This window comes from Dama dama, chromosome 15, assembly GCF_033118175.1.
Source record: "Dama dama isolate Ldn47 chromosome 15, ASM3311817v1, whole genome shotgun sequence".
Taxonomy (NCBI): Eukaryota; Metazoa; Chordata; class Mammalia; order Artiodactyla; family Cervidae; genus Dama; species Dama dama.
In genome coordinates, this window is record NC_083695.1 from 60,219,985 (window position 1) to 60,244,161 (window position 24,177).

General features: G+C 37.1%; 1 protein-coding gene across 2 annotated transcripts in view; it reads left to right on the plus strand.

Moving 5' to 3' along the window:
• BTAF1 (B-TFIID TATA-box binding protein associated factor 1) overlaps window positions 1–19,471 on the plus strand; it is an 85,653-nt gene extending 66,182 nt beyond the window's left edge. For both annotated transcript variants that reach the window (XM_061162176.1, XM_061162177.1), the window contains 14 exons: window positions 89–237; window positions 5,043–5,195; window positions 5,429–5,550; window positions 5,641–5,808; window positions 7,534–7,611; window positions 7,743–7,872; window positions 8,722–8,863; window positions 9,006–9,136; window positions 10,752–10,877; window positions 12,250–12,402; window positions 14,468–14,679; window positions 15,867–16,026; window positions 16,394–16,564; window positions 17,931–19,471. In XM_061162176.1, the coding sequence (XP_061018159.1) occupies window positions 89–237; window positions 5,043–5,195; window positions 5,429–5,550; window positions 5,641–5,808; window positions 7,534–7,611; window positions 7,743–7,872; window positions 8,722–8,863; window positions 9,006–9,136; window positions 10,752–10,877; window positions 12,250–12,402; window positions 14,468–14,679; window positions 15,867–16,026; window positions 16,394–16,564; window positions 17,931–18,074 (2,039 nt within the window). In that variant the 3' untranslated portion in view covers window positions 18,075–19,471. The remainder of the gene's footprint in view (window positions 1–88; window positions 238–5,042; window positions 5,196–5,428; window positions 5,551–5,640; window positions 5,809–7,533; window positions 7,612–7,742; window positions 7,873–8,721; window positions 8,864–9,005; window positions 9,137–10,751; window positions 10,878–12,249; window positions 12,403–14,467; window positions 14,680–15,866; window positions 16,027–16,393; window positions 16,565–17,930) is intronic.
• The last annotated feature ends 4,706 nt before the right edge of the window (window positions 19,472–24,177 follow it).

Genomic DNA, 24,177 nt, shown 5'->3' on the forward strand with positions numbered 1-24,177 from the left:
TTTAGAAGTCACAGTCTTGGTGTGTCAGTTTGTTTATGAAAACCTCTACCCTGGAACCAGTTAGAAATTTCCTTAGTAACTTACTCAGGTGTAATGGAACAACTGGATGTTGGTATTGTCCCATATATTGTACTCTTAGTTGTGCCTGTGTTGGGAAGGATGAGTGATCAGACGGACAGCGTAAGATTCATGGCTACACAATGCTTTGCAACACTAATTAGACTCATGCCACTTGAGGTAAGTTGATGATAACTTGGTTTATGAACTTAGTGTTTTCAATAACTTCATAATAATTGTAACACCTTTTAAAGAACATGTTCTAAAGAACAGGTTTTAAAAAAAAGATGTTGAATATGTTTACATTATAAGTGTTTAGACTTTTATGTTTTAATAGGTAGTTTTTTTTAACACCATTTTAAATAAAACTATGGTTCCTAAAAGAATGAAAATTCTTTGGTGATGCTAAATTTCTAGATGCTATTCTAGAAATAAATTGTGTTCCTGAGTATCCCGGGTAATACCTAAAATTCTGTTCTGTAGTTTACATGAAAGGTAAATTTGAGAGATGGTAACTGAAAGTGTAAAAAGCAAATGATATGTCTGTTGGATTATGGAGAAAGTAGAATGCAAGGCTGAAGTTGGACAATTTTGGAGTATATTTATGGGACAGAAATAATATATGTGGCCAATGCAGGAAATAGAAGTGACTTGAAGCAAGAGAAAAGCCAGTACCCCGTCACTTAGCCACTTAATATATTTTTATGGGATTTTTGTAATTCAGGAAATAAGTATATATGCATTTCATCCATTCTGCAGTGTGTGTCCAGTGGTTCCTTTTTAGGCCAGATAATACACTGGAATACCGCATTTTATTTATCCTTTCATCAGTTTATGGACATTTGGCTATGATGAGTAATGCTGCTGTAAGCATGCACTTATAAGGTATTTGGGTGTAAGCTTTTTTTTTTCTCTCTCTCTGTTTTTGATTTCTCTGTGAGGCACATGGGATCTTAGTTCCCTGACCAGGGATCAAACCTGTGCCCCCTTCAGTGGAAGTGCAGATTCTTAACCACTGGACCACCAGGGAAGTCCCTGCTTTTCTTTCTTTTGAGCAGACATTTAGGAATGGAATTACTGGGTCATAAGATGTTAAACTTTTTTTTTTTTTTTGATGTTAAACTTTTTAAGAAACTATCAAACTGTTTTCCCAGAAAACTGTACCATTTTATATTTCTACTAGAAAAGTATGAGCATAATACTTTGGAACAGTCTCTTGGGGAGGGGGGGTGGGTGGAGTTTCACTATATCTGGTTTTAAAAAAAAAAAAAGCTGAGTCAAAGGACCTACCATAGGGTACTGAGTACAGTCTTCATAACACTGCCTGAGTAGTGGGGCCAAATTAACCCTTGCAAGAAGATTGATTTGAACCCACATTAGCAAAGCCTAAAAACGCAAGCCTTAAAGGATTGAACTGGTTTCAGATAATTTAACTACATCCCAGAAAAAATTTAAAAAATCTAAAATATTTAACCCCCTAAAGTTCAGCATCTAACAGCATAAAACTTAGGATATTTAGCACACATCAAAAAATTAACCAGAGGGAATTCCCTAGTGGCCTAGTGGTTAGGATTCCAGGCTTTCACTGCCATGACCAGGGTTCAATCCCTAGTTGGGGAACTGAGATCCCACAAGCCATGTGGTATGGCCAGAGGAAAAAAAAGAAGTCACCCAGGAGAAAAGTCAGTCAATAGAAGCAGACCCTGGAATGACCCAGATAACAGAATTAGTATACAAGGTCATTAAAATATGCTCCATATGTTCAAGAAGGTAGAGGGAAAGCATGAATGTAATAAAGAGTGAACTGGAGGAAATAAGAACAACCCACATTGAACTTCTTGAGTTAAAAGATACAATTACAAATAAAAACACACTGGATAGGATTAATGACAAATTAGATGCTATGAATTTGAAGACACAGCAGTAGAAACAAGAATGTCATGCAGGTTAATTCCTATTCCACTTTATCTTGATTCGCTCTGTTACATTTTCATAAGAATCATCATGTACTTTTCTTTCAAGGATTCAGGGACTATCAAGCAGTGGGGTTTTTTTTGTTTGTTTGTTTGTTTGTTTTTTCAAGCACTGGGTTTGATAGAAGCTTTTATTCAAACTTGCACTGTTAGTAACTCTTGCTGCTTTTATAGGAATTGGAGTGAGGAAGATATCAATGGAAGGGTTCCTGGCACTGAACAATATTTATGAATCCTAATCATTGTTAGGAAATGTACCTCATTGTATGGCCTTATGCTAAGTCACTTTAGTCGTGTTCAACTCTTTGTGGTCCTATGGACTGTAGCCCGCCAGGCTTCTCTGTCCATGGGATTCTGCAGGCAAGAATACTGGAGTGGGTTGCCATTTCCTTTTCTAGGGGATCTTCCCAACCCAGGGATCAAACCTGCATCTCTTATTTCTCCTGCACTGGCAGGCAGGTTCTTTACCTCTACCGCCACCTGGGAAGTACGACCTTATATCTGGTTGTTATTTATTAAAAAATCCATGAAGATAAACGTCTGAAGATTTGTTCAGTTCAGTCGCTCAGTCGTGTCTGACTCTTTCCGACCCCATGAATCACAGCCCGCCAGGCCTCCCTGTCCATCACCAACTCCCGGAGTCCACCCAAACTCATGTCCATTCAGTCAGTGATGCCATCCAGCCATCTCATCCTCTGTCGTCCCCTTCTCTACCCACCCTCAATCTTTCCCAGCATCAGGGTCTTTTCAAATGAGTCAGCTCTTCGCATCAGGTGGCCAAAGTATTGGAGTTTCAGCTTCAACATCAGTCCTTCCAATGAACACCCAGGACTGATGTCCTTTAGGATGGACTGGTTGGATCTCCTTGCAGTCCAAGGGACTCTCAAGAGTCTTCTCCAACACCACAGTTCAAAAGCATCAATTCTTCGGTGCTCAGCTTTCTTCACAGTCCAACTCTCACAATCCATACATGACCACTGGAAAAACCATAGCCTTGACTAGACAGACGTTTGTTGGCAAAGTAATGTCTTTGCTTTTTAATATGCTGTCTAGGTTGGTCATAACTATCCTTCCAAGGAGTAAGCGTCTTTTAATTTCATGGCTGCAATTACCATCTGCAGTGATTTTGGAGCCCTAAAAAAGAAAGTCTGACACTGTTTCCACTGATTCCCCATCTGTTTCCCATGAAGTGATGGGACCAGATGCAGATTTGTTACTTCCATGTAAAGCCACTGTGCAGAAATGCCTCATTTTGATGGTTATCATTAGGATATTGAATGTGTTAAAATGTTAGTTTCTATCTTGATTAAGTTGTTAATTCTAAAAGCTTTTGAGGGAATTCCCTGGTGGTCCAGTGTTTAGGACTCCGAGGTTCCACTGCAGAGGAGACAGATTCGATCCCTGGTTGGGGAACTAAGATCCCTTGAGTTGCACAGCATGGCAAAAAAACAAAACCCCTTTTGAAAATATAACATATAATCATTTTAAGACAGTATATATATCTCACTCCTGATACTATTTCTGGTATTATAAGAAACATACTTGAATTTAATTGAAGTTCTGTTCTCAGAATGTTACTTTTCTTAACTTTTAAGTTTAAATTTCTTAATCATAAGGCAGTAGTTCTCAAATTTTTTGGTCTCTGTACCTCTTTACACTCTTAAAAATTTAAGACCTCAAAGAACTTTTATCATGTTTTCTGTAGTAGAAATTAAAAGTGAGAAGTTGGAAAAGATTTATTAATTCATTTAAAGAATAAATCCATTAGACTTTTGAATAGGCCTTTTACAGATGCGTGCTTTGTAACATGCATTGGTCATTTGGAGAACACTGGCTCACTGAGTTATGTAAATCTTTTAAAGGTTGATTCATATCAGCATACAGTAGCACAAAACGGACTCATTAGTGTCACCAAGAGAAAATCTCTAAATACTGGGAAGCACCTGCACTGCTCAGTTCCTTTTGACAGCTTGCATTTTATCATTGGCAACAAGTTGTGCCACTCATTTTCCTTGAAGTGACCAAATTTTTTAAAGAAAATAATCTGCCAGATACTCAAGTCAGAATAACCATAGTTTGTCAGTCCATTCAAGTAAACTCATTCTGTAAAAAATAGCTAGGTCAACTCACAATTTTAAGAAATCTTACAAGTGCTTTTCCTAAATATTTTGTATTTCAATATTCATGGTATACAGCAGAAATGCTTTATGGAATACTTCATATTTTGTTGCACACAATGTTAAAAAGATGTGCCATTCAAAGGTTGAAGTTTAATAAAATTATTTTTACTGCTTCAATGACATTCTTAAGTGAAACCAGCTTTTTAAAAAAAAGGCTGGTGCATGGCTGCAAGTAATAGTGACTGCTCGTACGCTTGATGTCACCACCTTGATTCTTCCTGAGGCAAAAGCAGTCTTGCCCACCACGACTTTTGTGTATCAGAGCAAAAGTCAACACAGTGAAAAAAGCAAACAATGTCTTATCCTTTGTTATAAAATAGCTGCAGTCAGTAACCCTTTGAAAAGGTCTTAGAAATCCTGAGGGGTCTGCAGACCACATTTTGAGAACCAGTACCCTGGCTAACCGTTAACACTAAAAGTGAGAGGCTCTAGTAACAGCATTCCACTTAAACAATACAATCTTGTCTTTACCAAGTAACACAAGGTATGGGAAAGATAAGTTGTAGCTGTGTTCTTAAAATATCTTAGATGTGCTTATTTCATCATCTCATTATATAGTGCTTTTAATACCTGTCAAATTCTTAAATATTTGTCTTCCAGTCATTAAAATGATACTATTTTTGAATTGGTTTTTCTTTGCATATATATGTGTGTGCATGCGCCTGTGTGTGTTACCTTTGGTATTTTTTTAATTGAGAATAGTTGGTTTACAATATTGTGTTATCTCTGCATTTACATTTTGATAAGACTTGAAATAATTTCATAATCTGGGGATGGACAAATTAATAGATAGTAGCAAAAGTGTTTTAATACACTTAAAAAATCATTTTAGGCAGGCATTCCAGATCCTCCAAATATGTCAGAAGAATTAATCCAATTGAAAGCCAAGGAAAGACACTTTTTGGAGCAATTGTTAGATGGGAAAAAGTTAGAAAATTACAAGATTCCAGTACCAATCAATGCTGAACTCAGAAAATATCAACAGGTAAAGTTTTATACTTATCTTCTAAATACTGATTATTCCTTTGAAATATACCTTGAAGAATATAAAGATTGATTTAATAATTAAAATTCTTCTGTTTGGTGTCTTGTATCCATTTATTTCTCCCTGCCTGTAAAAATACAGTGTGTTTGGTCTTTGTAAACATGTTCTTTACAGAAAAATATCTTTATGATCTGTTCACATTTACCATTTTTCTCTTTCTCCCAACCTTTCAGGATGGTGTGAACTGGTTAGCATTTCTTAATAAGTATAAGCTTCATGGAATTCTGTGTGATGACATGGGTTTAGGGAAGACGTTACAGTCCATCTGTATTCTAGCAGGAGATCACTGTCACAGGTAATTTTAAATGTTATTTTAACAGAAGGCTTTCAGATGCTGAGCAATATAAACAAGCTGGTTAATTCATTGTGTTTTGCTGTTGTAAAGGGCCCAGGAATATGCAAGATCAAAATTGGCAGAATGTATGCCACTTCCTTCCTTGGTGGTTTGTCCACCAACACTAACAGGTCATTGGGTGGATGAAGTAGGTAAATTTTGCTCCAGAGAATATCTCAATCCACTGCATTATACTGGACCTCCTACTGAAAGAATAAGGTAAGAACTGTACAACCAAAAAATGTTTAATCTTTTGCTTTAAGTAGTTTGGAAGAATAAAATTTATTAAAAATGAATTCTAGTTAGCTTTTTCGGTTGTCAGACATAGAAACTTACTTTAACTTATTTAAGAAAGGTAAATGAACATAATAAAAATATAATCAGTGAGACTCATCAAAATTTAAGAAGTTTCAGGACTTTCCTGATGGTGCAGTAGCTAAAACTCTGTGCTCCCAGGACAGGGGGCCTGGGTTCAATCCCTGGTTGGTGAACTAGATCCCATGTGCTATAATTAAAAGCCACAGCTAAAACATGGCATAGCCAGATAAATCATAAAATAAATACAAAGTGTAAGGACATTAACCACTGTCAACAATCAGTTAGGCTCTAAGTTTTTTGAGCTAGGAAGCTTTCAAGAACCAAAACCATTCTTGGTGCCTTTCCTAAAACCTTGTGATCATAGCATCTCCTAGGTGTTTCTGTTATTTCTTCATTTTCTATGCACTTTCCCTAAAAGCTACCTCTTCCTTCTTCCCTCTCCCCAAAAGTGCTTTTGGTGCACAGTGGCTTGCTCTAGCTGCCCTGATCCCATACAACTCTATAGTTCTATTAATACACCTCTGTTCCTAAATACAGATGTTGAAGAGTGGTGTATCATTAATTTCAATTTGTCTTTTAAAGCTTGGATAGTCCCAGATTTCTGATTAGTCCGTAGATTTGCTGCCCTTCTGTGAATTAATAGCTAACATATACTGAGCACTTACTGGTCAGGCATTAGATATTCTAAGCAGTTTTATTTACATTTATGTAATACCATGTATTCTCTTAATTACCTTATGAGGTATGGGTACTATTATTGTTCCCAATTTGCAGATGGGGAGTCTAAGACATGGTGCCTAAGAAGAATATCACTCAGCTAATTAAATAGAAGGTCACTAGTTATAATTAAATGAAGTTTTGAACACAGGCAGCTCAAGAGTTTGTACTCTTAAAGAATTTACTATAAAGGAATTCATCCATTTATAAGTGGTAAAAACTCAGATTAGCTTAAGCAAACAGGAAATTCATTAATTAAACTGAGCATCTTGGGGTGAATTCTTGCTTCAGGTACATCTAAATTACTGTTCTTCCCCATGCAGAGCTTGTTTTGTTGGTCTCTACTGGACTTTTGTCTATTGTTGGTATAGATAAAAGGTCATGGGCAGTCTTAGGCCTACATTCTCCTAGCTTGGCAACTGTAATGAACAGAGATATTCTCTCAGACTAGCCGGCCTTGATTGTGTCATGTCCTCAAACCAACCTCCATGATTGGGGAATAAAATATTGTGAATGGCTTGATCTGATGAAAATGCTTCACCTCTTTGGTGATTATGGGGACATGTGATTGATGACTCACGCTCGGCCCCCAGCACAACGTGGAATGATGAAGGAATAGTGCCTCCAAGGAAGAGGTTTTGGCAAATAAAGCTAAAATGACCTTCACATTGTGAGTCAGGTACTCACCCCTTTTCTCATCAGACTAAGTTAGGGCCACATGACCAAGTTGTAAGGAGAATGGCCTTCAGGTAGCAGGGTCATGGGTGTAGAGTAAGCAGAAAGGAATATTGGGTTTGGTAGGCAGATTGAAATCACTTTGTACAGTGGCATCTGTGCTTTCCCCTTTGAAAGTATATTACAAACTTTGCAGATTCCCCATTTTCTAATCTTACTTATTTTTAAATGCAGGTTACAGCACCAGGTGAAAAGGCACAATCTCATAGTGGCTTCATACGATGTTGTGAGAAATGACATAGATTTCTTTAGGTAAGAATTAAAATTTTTTAAAGAAAACAGTGTCAAATTCAGAGAGAATTAGTATCTTTCTGCCTCAAAGACTCTTTGTATTGTTCCTGACATGTAGTAAAAGATGCTATTTTTTGTTTATTCTTCCTTAGAAATATTAAATTTAACTACTGTATTCTTGATGAAGGCCATGTCATCAAAAATGGAAAAACAAAATTGTCAAAAGCAGTAAAACAACTGACTGCTAATTATAGGATTATTCTTTCTGGAACACCAATCCAGGTAATTATTTACCTTTTCTTTACTTGGCATTTGACAGTGAATTAAAGAAGAGGGTTTTTTTTTTTAGTTTTTGGAATAATTTCCAATAAATATCTTGCTTTTATAATGGTTCATTTGGTATATAGCAGTATCTGAGCAAACCAGGTTTTAAATCTCATATTTAAAATGTGATTTTAGGCTTTGGTAGCCCATCTGTCAGGAGGCAAAGCCCAAGTGCAATTAGAAGGGTTTCACTTCAGGAGGGCAACCCACCACAGTGAGCCAGAGCTTAAGCAGGGTGAGAAGGGCTTCTGGAAGGGGTAAACAGATAGGATGGTACCTTAGGATCCACACATACTGGGGAAGCATCCAAAATGGAAAAGTGTGGGGGTGTTTTTTGGTTTTTGTTTTGTGAAACTCCAAGTAGAATTGGAAAGAACCTGTGCCTTTTCTCATGACCCATAAATACTGGGTAGACATGACCTGTAACCACTCTTCTAGGTTTTCCTGCGTTGAATAAATGGTGATGTTAGCCAAATTTCTTAAATCTTGCTGTTAATCTTAGTCTCAAAAAAAAAACCAGAAACGTATTCATCTTTCTGCTCTGTTTACTACTTGATAGAACTGACCAAAAAGATTGGTACTGTGCACCAAGGCTTATTGTGGTGGAAAAGACTTGAAAGTTCCTCTAAATAGGATAGAGTATTTTCTCCAGATTTTACACAATAAAATATAGACTCATATACAGAAATATAGTGATAATCTCTCTCATCTATGTTACTACAGTGGGCTTTCATTAATGTTCCATTTTTAAGTGTAAGGAAATAATCCTAGTACACAAGATAACTGGTGTTCCTTTCTTATATTCAGAACAACGTTTTGGAGCTGTGGTCATTATTTGATTTCCTTATGCCAGGATTTTTGGGGACTGAACGCCAGTTTGCTGCTCGGTATGGTAAACCTATATTAGCAAGTAGGGATGCTCGAAGCTCCAGTCGAGAACAAGAAGCAGGTAGGAAAAAGAGATACCATTATATATTCTATGCAAGTGAATATAATTTATATCGACTTTGGGGGAAGTCATTTAATTTTATTATTAGAGAAATTAATAAGAATAATAGAATAAAATTAATTCTGTTAATAATTATTAACAGGTGTCCTTGCAATGGATGCACTGCACCGCCAGGTCCTGCCATTTCTTTTGAGAAGAATGAAAGAAGATGTTTTACAGGATCTACCACCCAAAATTATTCAAGACTATTACTGTACTCTCAGTCCTCTCCAGGTTAGGAATCTGGTGATTGTGGTTGTTGATGCTGTGTTTATTACTAGAATGCTTTGAAGAAGTCACAAAAGTAGTGAGTAAAGGGGTTTAGCCTTTGGTTTTATTGCTCTCATGTAGCTTCTACTTCCTTAGACTTCAGGAATATTCTGTTTCAAACAAGTGTAGATAAAACCTAAATGAATCTATTTGCGTATATAAGTACACATTTGGGTTTGTGCATTTTCAACACAGCATTAAAACAAAATCTTTTGTCATAATTGCTTTGTTATATGTCTCAAGTTAATTGAAAAAGTTGGAACATTAAAATGATAAGTAAGAAGTAAGCCAGTGATAAAGAAGTAAGCCAGTGTTTTTTTAGGGCCAGAAGTCTGCCTGTGATGTCTTTTCCTTACAGCAGCATTATAGGTGTATACATCAGGGCTGAGTTGGGAAGTGGGACCTCATCTCTTCTAAAGTATTGCCAGTAAATTTTCAAGAGAAGTATTGGCTTCTGCCCAGTTCTAGTTTTGTACATAGAGACCATTGTCAAAGGCATTTATCGTATGCCTTTCCTTGTGTAGTATTTGTGTGTGTGTGGTATTTTTGTAAGGGGAAGCTATCTCTTGTCTTAGTAAAATATGGCCTATAAACAGAATTTTCTCTTTGAATGTTTATGTTGTGTTCTAGGTTAGTAAGCATCAGTCTATTTCAGTTTGGTTCCAATGAATAAAAGATGCACAGACGTATCTGCAAAATAGCTCCTTTCCCCTCCAGTATATATAGACAGTTAACCTTTTAGTATTTATCTATCCAACTTCAGTTTTGTGGACAAAACATTAATTTAAATGCTAAGAGCTCTGTGATATTATCTACATCATCTCTCGGCCTCTATCCCTTGTTTGTAAAAATCGGATTAATATTTTTTGAAAGAAAAATTTTAGAGGTAATGAGATGAAGACTTTAAGTATGATAAAGAAAAGGTGCCATATGAAAAAACCTGAGATATTATAGTGGTATATAACATCAGCATAAAACACATTTAAGTAGTCTGGAGGAAGGGAGCTGGAGAGGGAAGTGACATCTGGGTTTGTTTTGCATCTACAGGTTTTTATTCTCTGACTTCTGTTCTTTAGCACTGTAGATTTTCTTCCCTTTCACATCGTTTTAACATACACACGGCAGGAACCCAGACTCTTAAGGAAATACTTTAAACTTGGTGTGGGTTCTGTGGTTAGTATCTTTTTTAAAACTTGGTCTTTTGAAACATACCTGTTAGGGTCTTGACCATGTAGCTTCACTTAAGGAAGATTTCCTCATTTACTTGTAAGGGTTCAGGTTCTCTTTTATCCGTAACGTATTTACCTTCTTGAATAGAGTGGGAAAATTGAATTTAGGATTATTTGACTATTTTTTGAAAAATATTTTAGCAGCTGAACAATGTGTTAAACTTGTTTTCTAAATGTAATTTAAAAGGAATTTACCACGATGCAGTGGATCATCTATATTCAAGTAGGTTGCGTAATTTATTTTCTTTGATGAGGGCTAATTTACATTGCTGTTCTTACTGACCTTTTCTAGTTATGTTTTGAACAACTGAAAATAAATATACTCACTGCTTTTGTGGGGGAATTTACAGGTTCAACTCTATGAGGATTTTGCTAAGTCTCGTGCCAAGTGCGACGTTGATGAAACAGTTTCTTCAGCTGCACTTTCTGAAGAAACCGAGAAACCAAAGCTTAAAGCTACAGGTCATGTGTTCCAGGTACATGTTACAGCCCCCTTTGTAAATGTTGCTGAAGAACGCGCTTCAGTACAGCAATGTTTATATGAAACACTGAAATATGGGTTTATCTAATTTTTTCAGTTTTGTGTATACATTCTTGAAAATAGGTAAAAGTGCCAATTTAATTAATTTTCATGTTCATAATTAGCAATAGGTAATATTAAAATTAATATGTTATTACATGAAGAGTTTTAAAATAGAGAATTTTTGTTTCCTATTCAAAAAATATTTGAATACCTACCACAAGGCAGTAATTTTTCTAACCTCAGGGGTTAATTAAAGCAGTGAACAAGACCCTAGGGGTGAAAAATATAAAAAAACATGTATCATGTAAAAATCAACTATGGGCTTATACAGAATAGGAGTCAGGGTAGGTTGTAGTTTTTCAACAGGGTGATCAGGGATGTCACTGAGAAGGTGACATTTGAGCAAAAATCTGAATGAAGGTTGAGGCATGTAGATGCGTGGGAGGAAATGATTCCAGGCAGAGATATTACATACAGTACAGAAGTCCTGAGACAGATGATGAATGTGCTTGAGGACAAAGAGAAAGCGTCAACTCATTTTTTCTTTCCCTTTTGAAATATTCCACTGTAGAATATCTTCCAACCCCCCCCCCCCTTGTTAACAAGATATTAAAATACTACAGCATTTTTAAAGATAGAAATGGGAAAAGGCGATTTTGAAAGCTCATACCTCTCCCAGTTTCTATCATAGTGCCCAGCAGTGGAGCTTACTGATGCAAATCTGTGTGCCAAAAATGAGACCCAGTCATAGGCCAAGTAAATGACAAAAGACAAGGGTATGGCTGAATCAGAGAAAGGAAACGAAGACCTTAGAGGGCTCTGATTCTCAAACCCGACTACATAGTTCTGCCTTCCCTTTCCCACCACCGACCTGCTGAATCAAAGTACTGTGTAGAGGGGAGAGATTTACAAATTTAAAAGGGTCTTGTGTAGTTTTCATACCCACTAAAGTTTGAGGAACCTTCCTTTAGGAAATGATGTCTAATTCTAGAATCATCTAGCAACATTATCAGGCACTTCTAGTTCAAAAGGGTTAGCTATAGGAACTAATAAGACCTTGTGTCATGAGAAGGTCATGGGTCTAGTAGGGAAGATAGACATCACAATACAATTTATATGTTATAAATTCTCTCACAGAAATAAACACAAATTGCACAAGAAGCATAGATGAAGACATCACAGATAAGATATGTGAACTGGTTCTTGAAGTAGTAAGAAGATGAAGAAAGGCATTCTAGACAGATGCAGTAGCACAGGAAAAGACGCAGATACAAATATTTGTGTCGTGTGAAAGAGACTTATATATACTTTTTTCTCTCTTAAAGGCATTACAGTACTTACGAAAACTGTGCAACCATCCAGCATTAGTCTTAACACCTCAGCATCCAGAGTTCAAGAGTACTACTGAAAAACTTGCAGCTCAGAATTCTTCTCTCCATGATATTCAGCATGCCCCTAAACTCTCAGCTTTGAAACAAGTAAGTACATCTTTTAAGTGTTAGATGTATGTTGCACATTCCTGATCTGTAACAGTAGGTAAATTTGCTTTTCCAAAAGATTACTGATGTGTTTACCATTTTCAAAAAATTTGCTTTGTTAAATTTTCGATACAGCTTTTAAAAAACTTGTGGTAAAGTATAGCAAATGCCACTTTAACTGTTTTTGAAATGTAGAATTCTGTGGCATTAATTACATTCAGTGTTATGTACCCATCACCACTATCCCAGAATTTTTCCATCATCCAGATAGAAACTCTGTACCTGTATTTATTTTTGGCTGCACCATGCAGCACACAGGATCTTAGATTGAACCCGTGCCCCCTGCATAGGGAGTCTTAACCACCCAGCTGCCAGAGAAGGCCTGAAACTACCAATAAGCAGTAACTTCCCACTTTCCTTTCCATAACCCTGGGAACCTCTAATCTACTTTGTATGAATATGCCTGTTCTAAATATTTCATGTAAGTGGGATTACATATTTGTTCTTTTGTGATTGGCTAGTTTCACTTATTTTCAAGTTTCCTTCACGTCACAGCATGTATCAGTACTTCATTTTTATGGCCAAATAAAAATTCTGTTGTTGCTGTTATTACCACCACCGCCACCGCGTTGTGGGCTTCCCTGGTAGCTCAGATGGTGAAGAATTCACCTGCAGGGCAGGAGACGAGGGTTCCGTCTCTGGTTCAGGACGGTCCCCTGGAGGAGGGCACAGCAATCCAGTCCAGTATTCCTGCCTAGAGGACCCCCTGGACAGAGGAGACTGGAGGCTGTGGTCCGCGGGGTCACAGGCAGACATAGCTAAGCACAGCACGGCAAACCACATTTTGTTTAGCCAGTCGTGTGCTGGTGGACACGTGGGTGGTTTCCACCTCTGGCTATTGTGGATAATGCCGCAGTGAACATCACCTTATCGGTATCTGTTTGAGTTCTTTTAGGTATAGATGTGCGGGAAACTGCTGGATTACATAGCTAGTCTATGGTTAGCTTTTTAAGGAACTACCAAACCTTTCCACAGTGGCTGTAACGTTTACATTGCAAGCCATGTGCCAGGGTTCTGATTTCTCTACATCCTCACCAAGATTTTCCTTTTTTTAATTTAACCATCACTGTAGGTATGAGATGGTGTCACACTGTTGATTTGATTAGTTTTCCCTAATGATTAATAATGGTGTTTTTTTCATGTCCTTATTAAGACATATCTTCTTTGAAGAAATACCTGTTGAAGTCTTTCGACTATTTTTTTCATTGGACTGTTTCTTTTGGTTGAGTTTTAGGAGTTTATATTCTAGATGTTAAGCTTTTATCAGATATGTAATTTGCAGATACTTTCTCCAATTCTGTTGATTCTTTTCACTTTCCTGATAATGAACTCTATGGCTTCTGATGAGAAAACAGGTGTTAATCTCACTGAGAATCCCTTTCGCATGAAGTCACTTCTGGGCATTCCCTGGTGGTCCAGTGATCAGGACTCGGCACGTTCACTGCCAGGGCCTGGGTTTTGATCCCTGATCAGGAAACTTAAGATCCCACAAATCATGCAGTGCAGGGGTGGTGGGAGTCACTTTTCCCTTGCTGTTTTCAAGATTTCTTTTTTTGTCACTGTGATTATCACTCTGATTATAATGTATGGTCTTGTGGACCATTTGAATTTATTTTTCTAGAAACTGCTTACTCTGCCATTTTACTCATACCACTTGTAGTACATCATACCACAGATTGTGAGCTCCTTATTGCAAAACTCAGCTTTTAGTTTATCTACCCTTAAAAAAAAGCCTGTTTTAAAATCTAGACTTCAGTTATTGTTTTAGCTTTTTATAGCTTTTCTGGCTTAAGTTTTATTGAGAATAACTAATGGATGAAGAGTTTTGATTTCACATGGGCTAGAGTAGAAAATATTACATAACAATAGCCCAAAATGCTTACCTGTTTTTCAGGTTACAGGTAAGTTAACCTTTTCTCACCACAAAGAGAAGCATTTATTTCAGTGAGATTGATTGCCTTCTTTTATGGGACACCTGTATATAACAAGTGATTCTTTCTTCAAGTTGCTGTTGGACTGTGGTTTGGGAAATGGCAGTACTTCCGAGAGTGGCACAGAGTCTGTAGTAGCCCAGCACAGGATACTGATCTTCTGTCAACTTAAAAGCATGCTTGATATAGTAGAGCATGATCTTCTCAAACCTCATTTACCCTCTGTCACTTACTTGAGATTGGATGGTAGCATACCTCCTGGTCAGAGGCATTCCATTGTTTCACGGTAAGTGTATTACCATTACTTACATACAAGTTTGCCCACGAACTACTTTGACTAAATATCTGAAAGTGTGCTTTATTATTATATTTTTCAACCCAACTAAATCTTTACCTTTTTAAAATACAGAACTGCAGAAATGTAATTGAGTAGTTTGTTTAGCTAGGGGGAAAGAACTGTATTAGGAAAGCATCCTTAAGGGCATGAAAGAAGTTTAAGGCATCAAAACAGAGAGGTAACTATTTCCCCTTCATCTGTATTTGGTGGTTGGGGGTAAGAGGTGGCAAACAGGTGCCTTAACTATGCTCTTGCCTCATCTCTCCATCTGCACTGAGAACAAGTTGGAAGCTGGCCTGGCTTGGAAGCAGTCTCTGAGTGCAGTGTTTCTTACATGTGGTCTGCTTTAGAAATCTCAGTGGTTCATTGTTTATAAACTGCAGATTCCTAGGATCTGTCATGCAGGCTGCTGACTTCAAAGCATTTTTAACAGGCATTCCTAAGAGATCTTAAGGCACAAAACAGAGACCTATGAAAGAACTTAAAACCCAGGTTTGACTCCAAACTCCACCATCAAAGCAGTGTTCTCTTGAGCACTAATGTTTATTATCCACACAGCCTGGATCTTTTTGAAACAGTAATATCCTTATAGAGCTACTGTAACAAATAATGTAAAGCATATAAAGTAAAGCCCAGTGTTTGTCTTAGAGTCAGTAATAAATGATAGCTCGGTAATGTTAGTTTTTCTTTTTCCTAGAAGCTACTACATGTCCTTTGTCAATATCTTCTAGGACTAGTATGATTTTAGCAACCCTTACCACCCTAATCTTCTGCCTTCCCTGACTGGTCTGACCTTTTCCCACACTATTCTGTCTCCATATGTTAAAGATTCATAGTTGGGTTTTGTCTTAGTGTTCCATTTTTGAAAATTACTCAAGTACATTTTGCAATTGGACTTAATTGCTAGGTATGAAATTTCTAACATGTTCTAGAATACCTTTTTTTTCTATTACTAAAGATGTGTATATTTAAAAGAAGGTAGTCTCAGCTCTGGTGGTCACAGAAATGGCTATATCATGGATTTATAAAGCAATGTTCTTATTTGTGCTCTTTAATATTAAACTTTAAAGTGTCTATTATTAGAACTTTAGGAAGCAATGTACTAATTTTATTTTTTTTAATATCTATGTTTTTAGGTTTAACAATGATCCATCCATAGATGTTCTTTTACTTACAACTCATGTTGGTGGCCTGGGGCTTAACTTAACAGGCGCTGATACAGTGGTATTTGTGGAGCATGACTGGAATCCCATGCGTGATCTACAAGCCATGGACCGGGCCCATCGCATTGGGCAGGTAAAAAGTCAACACTCACAGGTGTTAACTTGCACACTGGGAAAAATACTTCCCCCAAAAGACAAAGTCTTGGTTTAAGTTCCTATTTTTATGTTAATAAGTGTTGTGACATTAGGCAAGTCACTTAATTTTGTTGCACGACTTCCTCACACATTAAATGAGGTGCTTGGGCCAAGAAAACTTGGGATACTATCCATTCCTAATATTCTGTGATTGCAAACATTTTAAGGTCTTGGGCACAGATTTAAAAAAAAAACCCGCAGTCCTAATTCAGTAGTAGTCAAGTATCATACAAACCCCTGTGATTTGGTAAATCTCAAAGCTTATCCATTTATTTGTGCTACAGTTGCTTCTTTTTCTCACTCAGAAACGTGTGGTTAATGTGTACCGATTGATAACCAGAGGAACACTGGAAGAGAAAATAATGGGTTTGCAGAAATTCAAGATGAACATAGCAAATACTGTTATTAGCCAAGAGAATTCTAGTTTGCAGAGTATGGGGACAGATCAACTCCTTGATCTGTTTACTCTTGATAAGGTAAAGAACTTATACAATTTTTGTATTTATAATATGTGTTCACAGACTTCCTGGCACTACTTGGTAAAAGTATTAAAAGGGGCAGCAAAGGTGTTCACTTTAGTATCAACTAGATAACCCTTTGAGGGCATTTTTTATGTCCAGATAAAACTCTCGGATACTAGGGAATGTTTGAAGTTTTGACTTTCTGATTGATGGCTCTAGAGTGCTCCCTGGGTTTTCTTTCCTTAGCTGTCCTTTAGTGGGTAGGAACTATCTCGAGTCAGCTAGACCTGACTCTCCATTCCTTGCCCTGCCTCCTATTAACTGGTGACTCGAAGCAAATTAACTTCTCTGAGCATCTTCAGCCTTGGCAGGATAACAATGCCTATATTACCACAAAGGTATGAAGATAATGGGTATTTTTGTTATTGTGGATGACAGAACTAATAGATAACAATCCATTAGCAAAGAATGCACCAGCTGGAAATACTGTCAGTTTAATAATGTAAAATGAATAGGGTTGATTTCAAGTCCTGTGTAGGTTCAGAAAATCAATTGTACACTCAGTATAAATTATGGTAAGAGATGGCTTTATATAATGCAGTTAAACCAGCTGTAATAACAGGGTTAGCACGTCCAAATTTTAGAGAAAGTAGTTCCCCTCTGTATGTTAAGCCATGTTTAGAATATTGTCTGATTCTGGGTGTGGCAGTAACAAATTAGTCCCCAAAAGGTGGCCAGAATGGAGAAAGGTTCCTTAAGCATGTCATATAAGATAAGGTAGAGAGAACAAGATCTGTGTAACCTAGAAAAAAGGCTCAAAGAAACATGGATTGCTTCAAATGTATTTTTATTTCATTAGAATGTTCTTATGGGTGACTTCTTTCTGGGCTCAAGGGGTCTTCCAAGGAAGCAAGAGCTGTTGCCATAAACCATCTTACTAGCAAAATCTGAATATATGAGGTCATCTTGATTTTTGTACTTTGTACTCTGGTTATATAAGAATGTCCTTGTTCTTGGGGTAAAGGGGCATAAATAATATCTACAACTTACTCTGCATTGGTTTGGGGAAAGGCTGATAATTTACATATCTAATTTTGTAATCTATATACAGGGAGGAAGAATGATAGAGCCCAGTCTGACACAGATAACAATGAGTTCTTTGCAATGTTCTTAAAATTCTTCTCAAATAAAAACCATAAAACAGTAAATTATTAGGGCAGTGGAAAACAGAATAGGCTATCTTATGAGATCATGAGCTTCCCCACATAGTTTGAAGTGTTTTCAACTCTGTTGGAAAAGTGCACTGTTAGAAACAACTGTGGTATTTTAAAGAAAAATAAAATTTTTGAAATCTTCCATTTTATCTTTCTTCCAATTAAAGGATGGCAAAGCAGAAAAAGCTGACACTTCTACTTCTGGAAAAACAAGTATGAGATCAATTCTTGAAAACCTGAGTGATCTTTGGGATCAAGAGCAATATGATTCAGAGTACAGCCTGGAAAATTTTATGCATTCTCTCAAATAACTATCAAATATTGTAAATGCAATTGCTGCTAGTTCAGTAACATTTCTGCTGATATTCAGCAAATTTCAAAGTTTATGGTGAACTTTTAGCTCAATTTGTAAATAGATCTGAAGAATATTCAGCATAACGCTGGTCCTTGTTTCACTGGGGGGAACAAGTTATTCTCAAACGTTTGCACTGTATTAAATTTAAATGTTAATGTGAAAAATGGTTTAAATTCTACGTGCTGAATAGCTGCAGAGCAGAGGAACCAAGCCAGGTTTACACGTGCTGCGTGGGGTGTTCTTACCAGGAACGCACCGCCGATCTTACACAGTCACGCTTTGTACAGGAGAGCATCCGCGTACTTTAGTCTTCATGTACATGTTTTCTTTTAAATAGAACTTGTTTTTTATAAATGATTAAAAACTAGGGCTTTTTTTTTTTTTTATAAAAGCCTTAATGAGCCATAATTTTAAGAATAATGACTACAATTATTGGTAATGCTTGGAACATGAGAATCTTAGAATGAATTGAACCAGGCCCTTGGTGGAAACGTTTATATATTTAATGCAGAGGCATAGTGTTTTTCAAATCTTTAACATCATTTTGTCAACTTTTAAAATATTATCAACTATTCTAAATACAGGTAATGTTCTATTTAAGCCTATCATAACATCCTGTTAAGAGGGTGTTTTTTTAATTTATCTAAGGGCTAGGATATAGCCAGATTCAGAGAACATATGTACTCAATAGGTTTCAATCATATATATAATATATTTTTTGTAACTATGAACATATACAGTTTTCCAGAAGTAGATTTTACACTGTTTAGAATTTCAAAACCTATGGTGAAAAGACTGTTCATTGTAGTAATGCATGACTGAAGCATAAAAGGGAGAAATGATTCCTTTATATACACAAACATACATCAATACACATATCTATATGCACAGGCATACCTGTCCTGCATCTGAAAAGGTGCTTGGTATTGGCACTAAAATCATGTAGTTATACTGGGCAGCAATAATTGGGCATGAAGCTGATTAGTGTTAGAAAAGTGAGCTCCATAGCAAGGGTGGGTATATGTATATAGATATGCATGTATGTGTATGTATATAATTTTATAAATTTCACACATAAATTAATACATGCCTGTGTGCATATAAATATGTATGGATATATTTGTATATACATGTACAGGAAATAGACATCCCCCAGGTTTGTGGCTGGCCATACACATAGGCATCGGTTTAAAAACCATCAGACCTCAGCTGTAAAATAACTTTGTTTAAAGTTATACTGTTCTGCAGCATTTAGACATGGACATGTGTCACATTTCAGTAGCTTTGACAACCATACTGTAACATTAAACATAGCATTCCACAAGAGAATAAAAAAAAGATTTAACTGTAAAATATGTGTAACTGTGTGTTATTTGTAGGAAATGATCACTAGAAAAAGCAAAAGATTAGATACATCCTAAAAAAAAAGAAAAACATCTTTTTTCTTTCTAATGGTTATTTTTTTCATTATTGAGAATTTATGTCAAATTCAATACAAGACCAAAAGGAAATTCTTGACTTTATACAGAACATCCATTCTGTATAGCACACAGTAAAGCTATTTGGGAATGTGACCACTTAGAGGCAAAGTGGGGAGACTATAAGAACATAACAGAAATTACAGAAAAATAAAAAGCACTGTATCAAAAAAAAAAAGCACTGTTCCAGATACTTAATCTCAGTATAGTCTTACATGTCCTGATTAAAGACAGACGACCTCAATATCCCAGAACACTTGCTGGCATCAGTGGAATCTAAGTGAAGTTGACTATAGGAGCATGTGTTAAGTGCCAGAGTAGACAATGTGAGGCTATAAAGCAAAAACTTCAGTTGTGCCAATCAACAAAAAATATTTGCCATCCAACAAGTCAGTGTCATACATCAAAAACTGCATCTTGGGACTTACCTGCTGGTCCTGTGGGAAAACTGGACAGCTACATGAAGAAGAATGATATTAGAACACTCCATAATACCACAGACAGAAATAAACTCTGAATGGATTAAAGACCTGAATGTAAGGCCAGACACTATAAAACTCTTGAAGGAAACCATAGGCAGAACACTCTGTGATATAAATCACAGCAAGATCTTTTTTGACCCACTTAAGCATAATGAAAATAAAAACAAAAATAAACAGGACCTAATTAAACTTAAAACCTTTTGCACAGCAAAGGAAACTATAAGGCAAAAAGACAACCCTCAGAATGGGAGATAATATTTGCAAACAAAGCAACTGACAAATGATTAATCTCTAAAATATACAAGCAATTCATGCAGCTCAATATAAAAAAAAAAAAAGCCCAATCAAAAAAAAAAAAAAAAAATGGGTGAAAGACCTAACTCAACATTTCTCCAAAGACGACATACTGATGGTCAACAAACATGAAAAGATGCTCTACATTGCTAATTTTTAGAGAAATGCAAATCAAAACTACAATGAGGTATCACCTCCCACTGGGTAGAACAGTCATCATCAAAAAATCTACAAACTAAATGCTGGAGAGGGTAAGAAGAGAAGGGAACCTCCTTAGTGGGACTGTAAATTGATGGAAAACAGTATGGCGGTTCCTTAAAAAATTAGAACTACCATATGAACCAGCAATCCTACTACTGGGCATATACACAGAGAAAACTAGAATTCAACAAGACACAGCTACACCAATGTTCACTGCAACAGTATTTACAACACTCAGGACATGGTAGCAACCTAAATGTCCGTAAACAGAGGGAAGGATAAAGACGTGGTGCATTTACATAATGGGCTATCACTCAGCCATAAAAAAGGAACAAAACTGGGTCGTTTGTAGAGACATGGATGGACCTAGAGTGTCATGCATGGTGAAGTCAGAAAAACATGCTGTATATTAACACATATATGTGGAGTCCAGAAAAATGGTACAGATGATCTTATCTGCAAAGCAGAAATAGAGAAGTAGAGAAGGAATATACAGATGCCAAGGGGGAGGGGAGGCACCGGGAGATTGGGGTTGACACACACAGAACTGATTGCTGTTGTCGGTGTTCAGTCGCGAAGCCATGTCTCACTCTTGTGACTCCATAAACTGTGGACTGACAGACTCCTCTGTCCATGGGATTTCTCAGGCAAGAATACTGGAATGGGTTGCCATTTCCTGCTCCAGGGGATGTTCCCGACACCAGGTATCAAACCTGAGTCTCCTGCATTGCAGGCAAATTCTTTATCACTGAGCCATCAGGGAAGCCTATTGATACTATGTATAAAACAGATAACTGATGAGAACCTACTGTATAGCACAGGGAACCTACTTAATGCTCTCTGGTGACTAGAATGGGAAGGAAATCCAGAGGGGAAGGGAGGGTATATATATATATATATATATATATATATATATGGCTAATTTATTTTGTTGTACAGTAGAAATTAACATTGTAAAGCAACTATACTTCAATAAGAATTTTTATTTTTTTTTCCTGATTTTTTTTTTTTTTTTTATTAGTTGGAGGCTAATTACTTCACAACATTTCAGTGGGTTTTGTCACACATTGATATGAATCAGCCATAGAGTTACATGCATTCCCCACAATAAGAATTTTTAAAAGTTGCCTCCTGGGACTTCTCGGTGGTCCAGTGGCTAAGACTCTGCACACTCAATGATGGGGCCCAGATTTGATTCCTGGTCAGAGAACTGGATCCCACATGCTGCAACTAACAGTCCTGCATGCCACAGTGTAGATCCGGTGCAACCAAATGTGTTTTAAAATTGCCTCCTGTTTCAAGAAGGGGTTCCTACCAATCTCTGATAAATTCCCTCCAACCAGTGAAGTTCTGTTGAAGAATATAGAGGCTGAGATCCTATTATCTGTGTAGGGGCAAGAGCCATGGTTTCTGGCTTACAGGAGAAAGAGGAACTATAACTTAATTCTCTCCATAAAGCCTCAGAGAGTTCATGTATTGAAACAGGACAGGCAGAACTGTCCGTGACCCCAAATCCCCACGTCATCCAAGAGAAATCAGAACCCCAGAATACCTGCGCCACAGGTAAGCTTAAGGCTGGGTTTATGCTAAGCATATAGCTGTAGGAACCACAAGCCAAAAACTAACCAATGAACTCTAGGACCCTTGCAGAAGCAAATACAAAAGTGCCCTATAAAAGCAGTTTCAGATCAGGTCCCATAGGATTACCATGGAGGGAAGATTCTAAGATTACGCTCACACACAATCTACAGCAGGCCATGAACTACCAGGAGGAAGAGTCAGCAGATGCAAATAGGAGAATTCATTATTTAAAAACTGCAAAGAGAATAATCTGAAAGACCATAAAATAATAATTAGATATGAAAATATAGAAAACATTATTTGAAAGTTAAGCAAATTAAAAAATTTTTTCTTTTAAACTGGGGTATGGCCAATTAACAATGTGATGTTTTGAGGTATACAGCAAAAGGGCTCGGGCTTCCCTGGAGGCTCAGCTGGTAAAGAATCCACCTGCAATGCAGGAGACCTGGGTTCTATCCCTGGGTTGGGAAGATCCCCTGGAGAAGGGAAAGGCTACCCACTCCAGTATTCTGGCCTGGAGAATCCCATGGACAGAGGAGCGTGGTGGGCTACAGTCCATGGGGTCGCAAAAAAGTCGGACACAACTGAGCAACTTTCACTCGCTCATTTGCTCACTCACAGCAAAAGGACTCAGCCATACATATGATAACATGTATCCATTCTCCCTCAAACTCCCCTCCTATCCAGGCTGCCCTATAACATTGAGCAAAGTTCCATGTACTATATGGTAGGTCCTTGTTGATTATCCATTTTAAATAGCAGTGTGTACATGTCTATCCCAAACTCCCTAACTTTCTCTTCCCCCATCCGTCCCACTGGCAACCACAAGTTTGTTCTGTTAAGGCTGTGAGTCTGTTTCTATTTTGTAAATAAGTTCATTTTTATCCTTTCTTTTTAGGTTCCACATATAAGGGATGTCATTCGACATTTCTCTTTGACTTCACTCAGTATGACAATCTCTGGGTCCATCTATGGTTCTGCAAATAGATGTTGCAAACTTTCTATCTTATTAAAAGCTAGGCAAATCTGAAACATTCATAAATGAAAAAAAATTACTGGAGTTCAAAATTTTGGATGGTTATCAATGGAGATTAGAAACAAGCAAACAGAGAATGTGACTTGGGAGATTGATCTTATAAAATCATCTGTGATACAGATGGGATACAGAGATGAACTGACAGAAACTGAAAGGGGTACCTCAAGACTGTATACTGTCACTCCAATTATTTAACTAACATGCAGAGTACATCATGAGAAATACTGGGCTGGGTGAATCACAAGCTGGAATCAAAACTGCTGGGAGAAATATCGGTGACCTCAAATTTGCAGATGATACCAGTTTAATGGCAGAAAGCAAAGAGGAACTAAAGAGCTTCTTGATGAGGGAGAAGAGGATAGTGAAAAAAGCTGGCTTAAAACTCACATTCAAAAGACTAAGATCATGGCATCCAGTCCCATCACTTTATGTATAGCAAATAGATGGGGGAAAATCAGAAACAGTAACAGATTTTATTTTCTTGGGCTCCAAAATCACTGTGGATAATGACTGCAGCCATGAAATTACAAGATGTTTGCTCCTTGGAAGAAAAGCTATGACAAACCTAGACCATATTAAAAAGCAGAGATATCAATCTGCCAGAAAGATGTATACAGTCAAAGCAATGGTTTTTCCAGTAGTCACACAACAGCTGTGAGAGCTGGACCATAAAGAAAGCTTCATCATACCCTACCATATTTACTGCAGTCCAGTCAGTCTGTCTCCTGCTAATCCCTCAATGTAAAGCTAAATGTGTAACATTTTGGTATCTTTCATCTGACCATCCATATCAGATGTTCCCAAACATTACCTAGCATCATGGTTTACAATGAAAAAACTAGTCCTTATGTCTCGTGGCACTTTGAATCTCTTATGCCATGATACTACAGCAGTATCAAGAGCATTTTATAGAAAATTGCCATAATACTATGCCATGATACTGTAGCAGTATCAAGAACATTTTATGGAAAACTGGGGAAGTGTCTG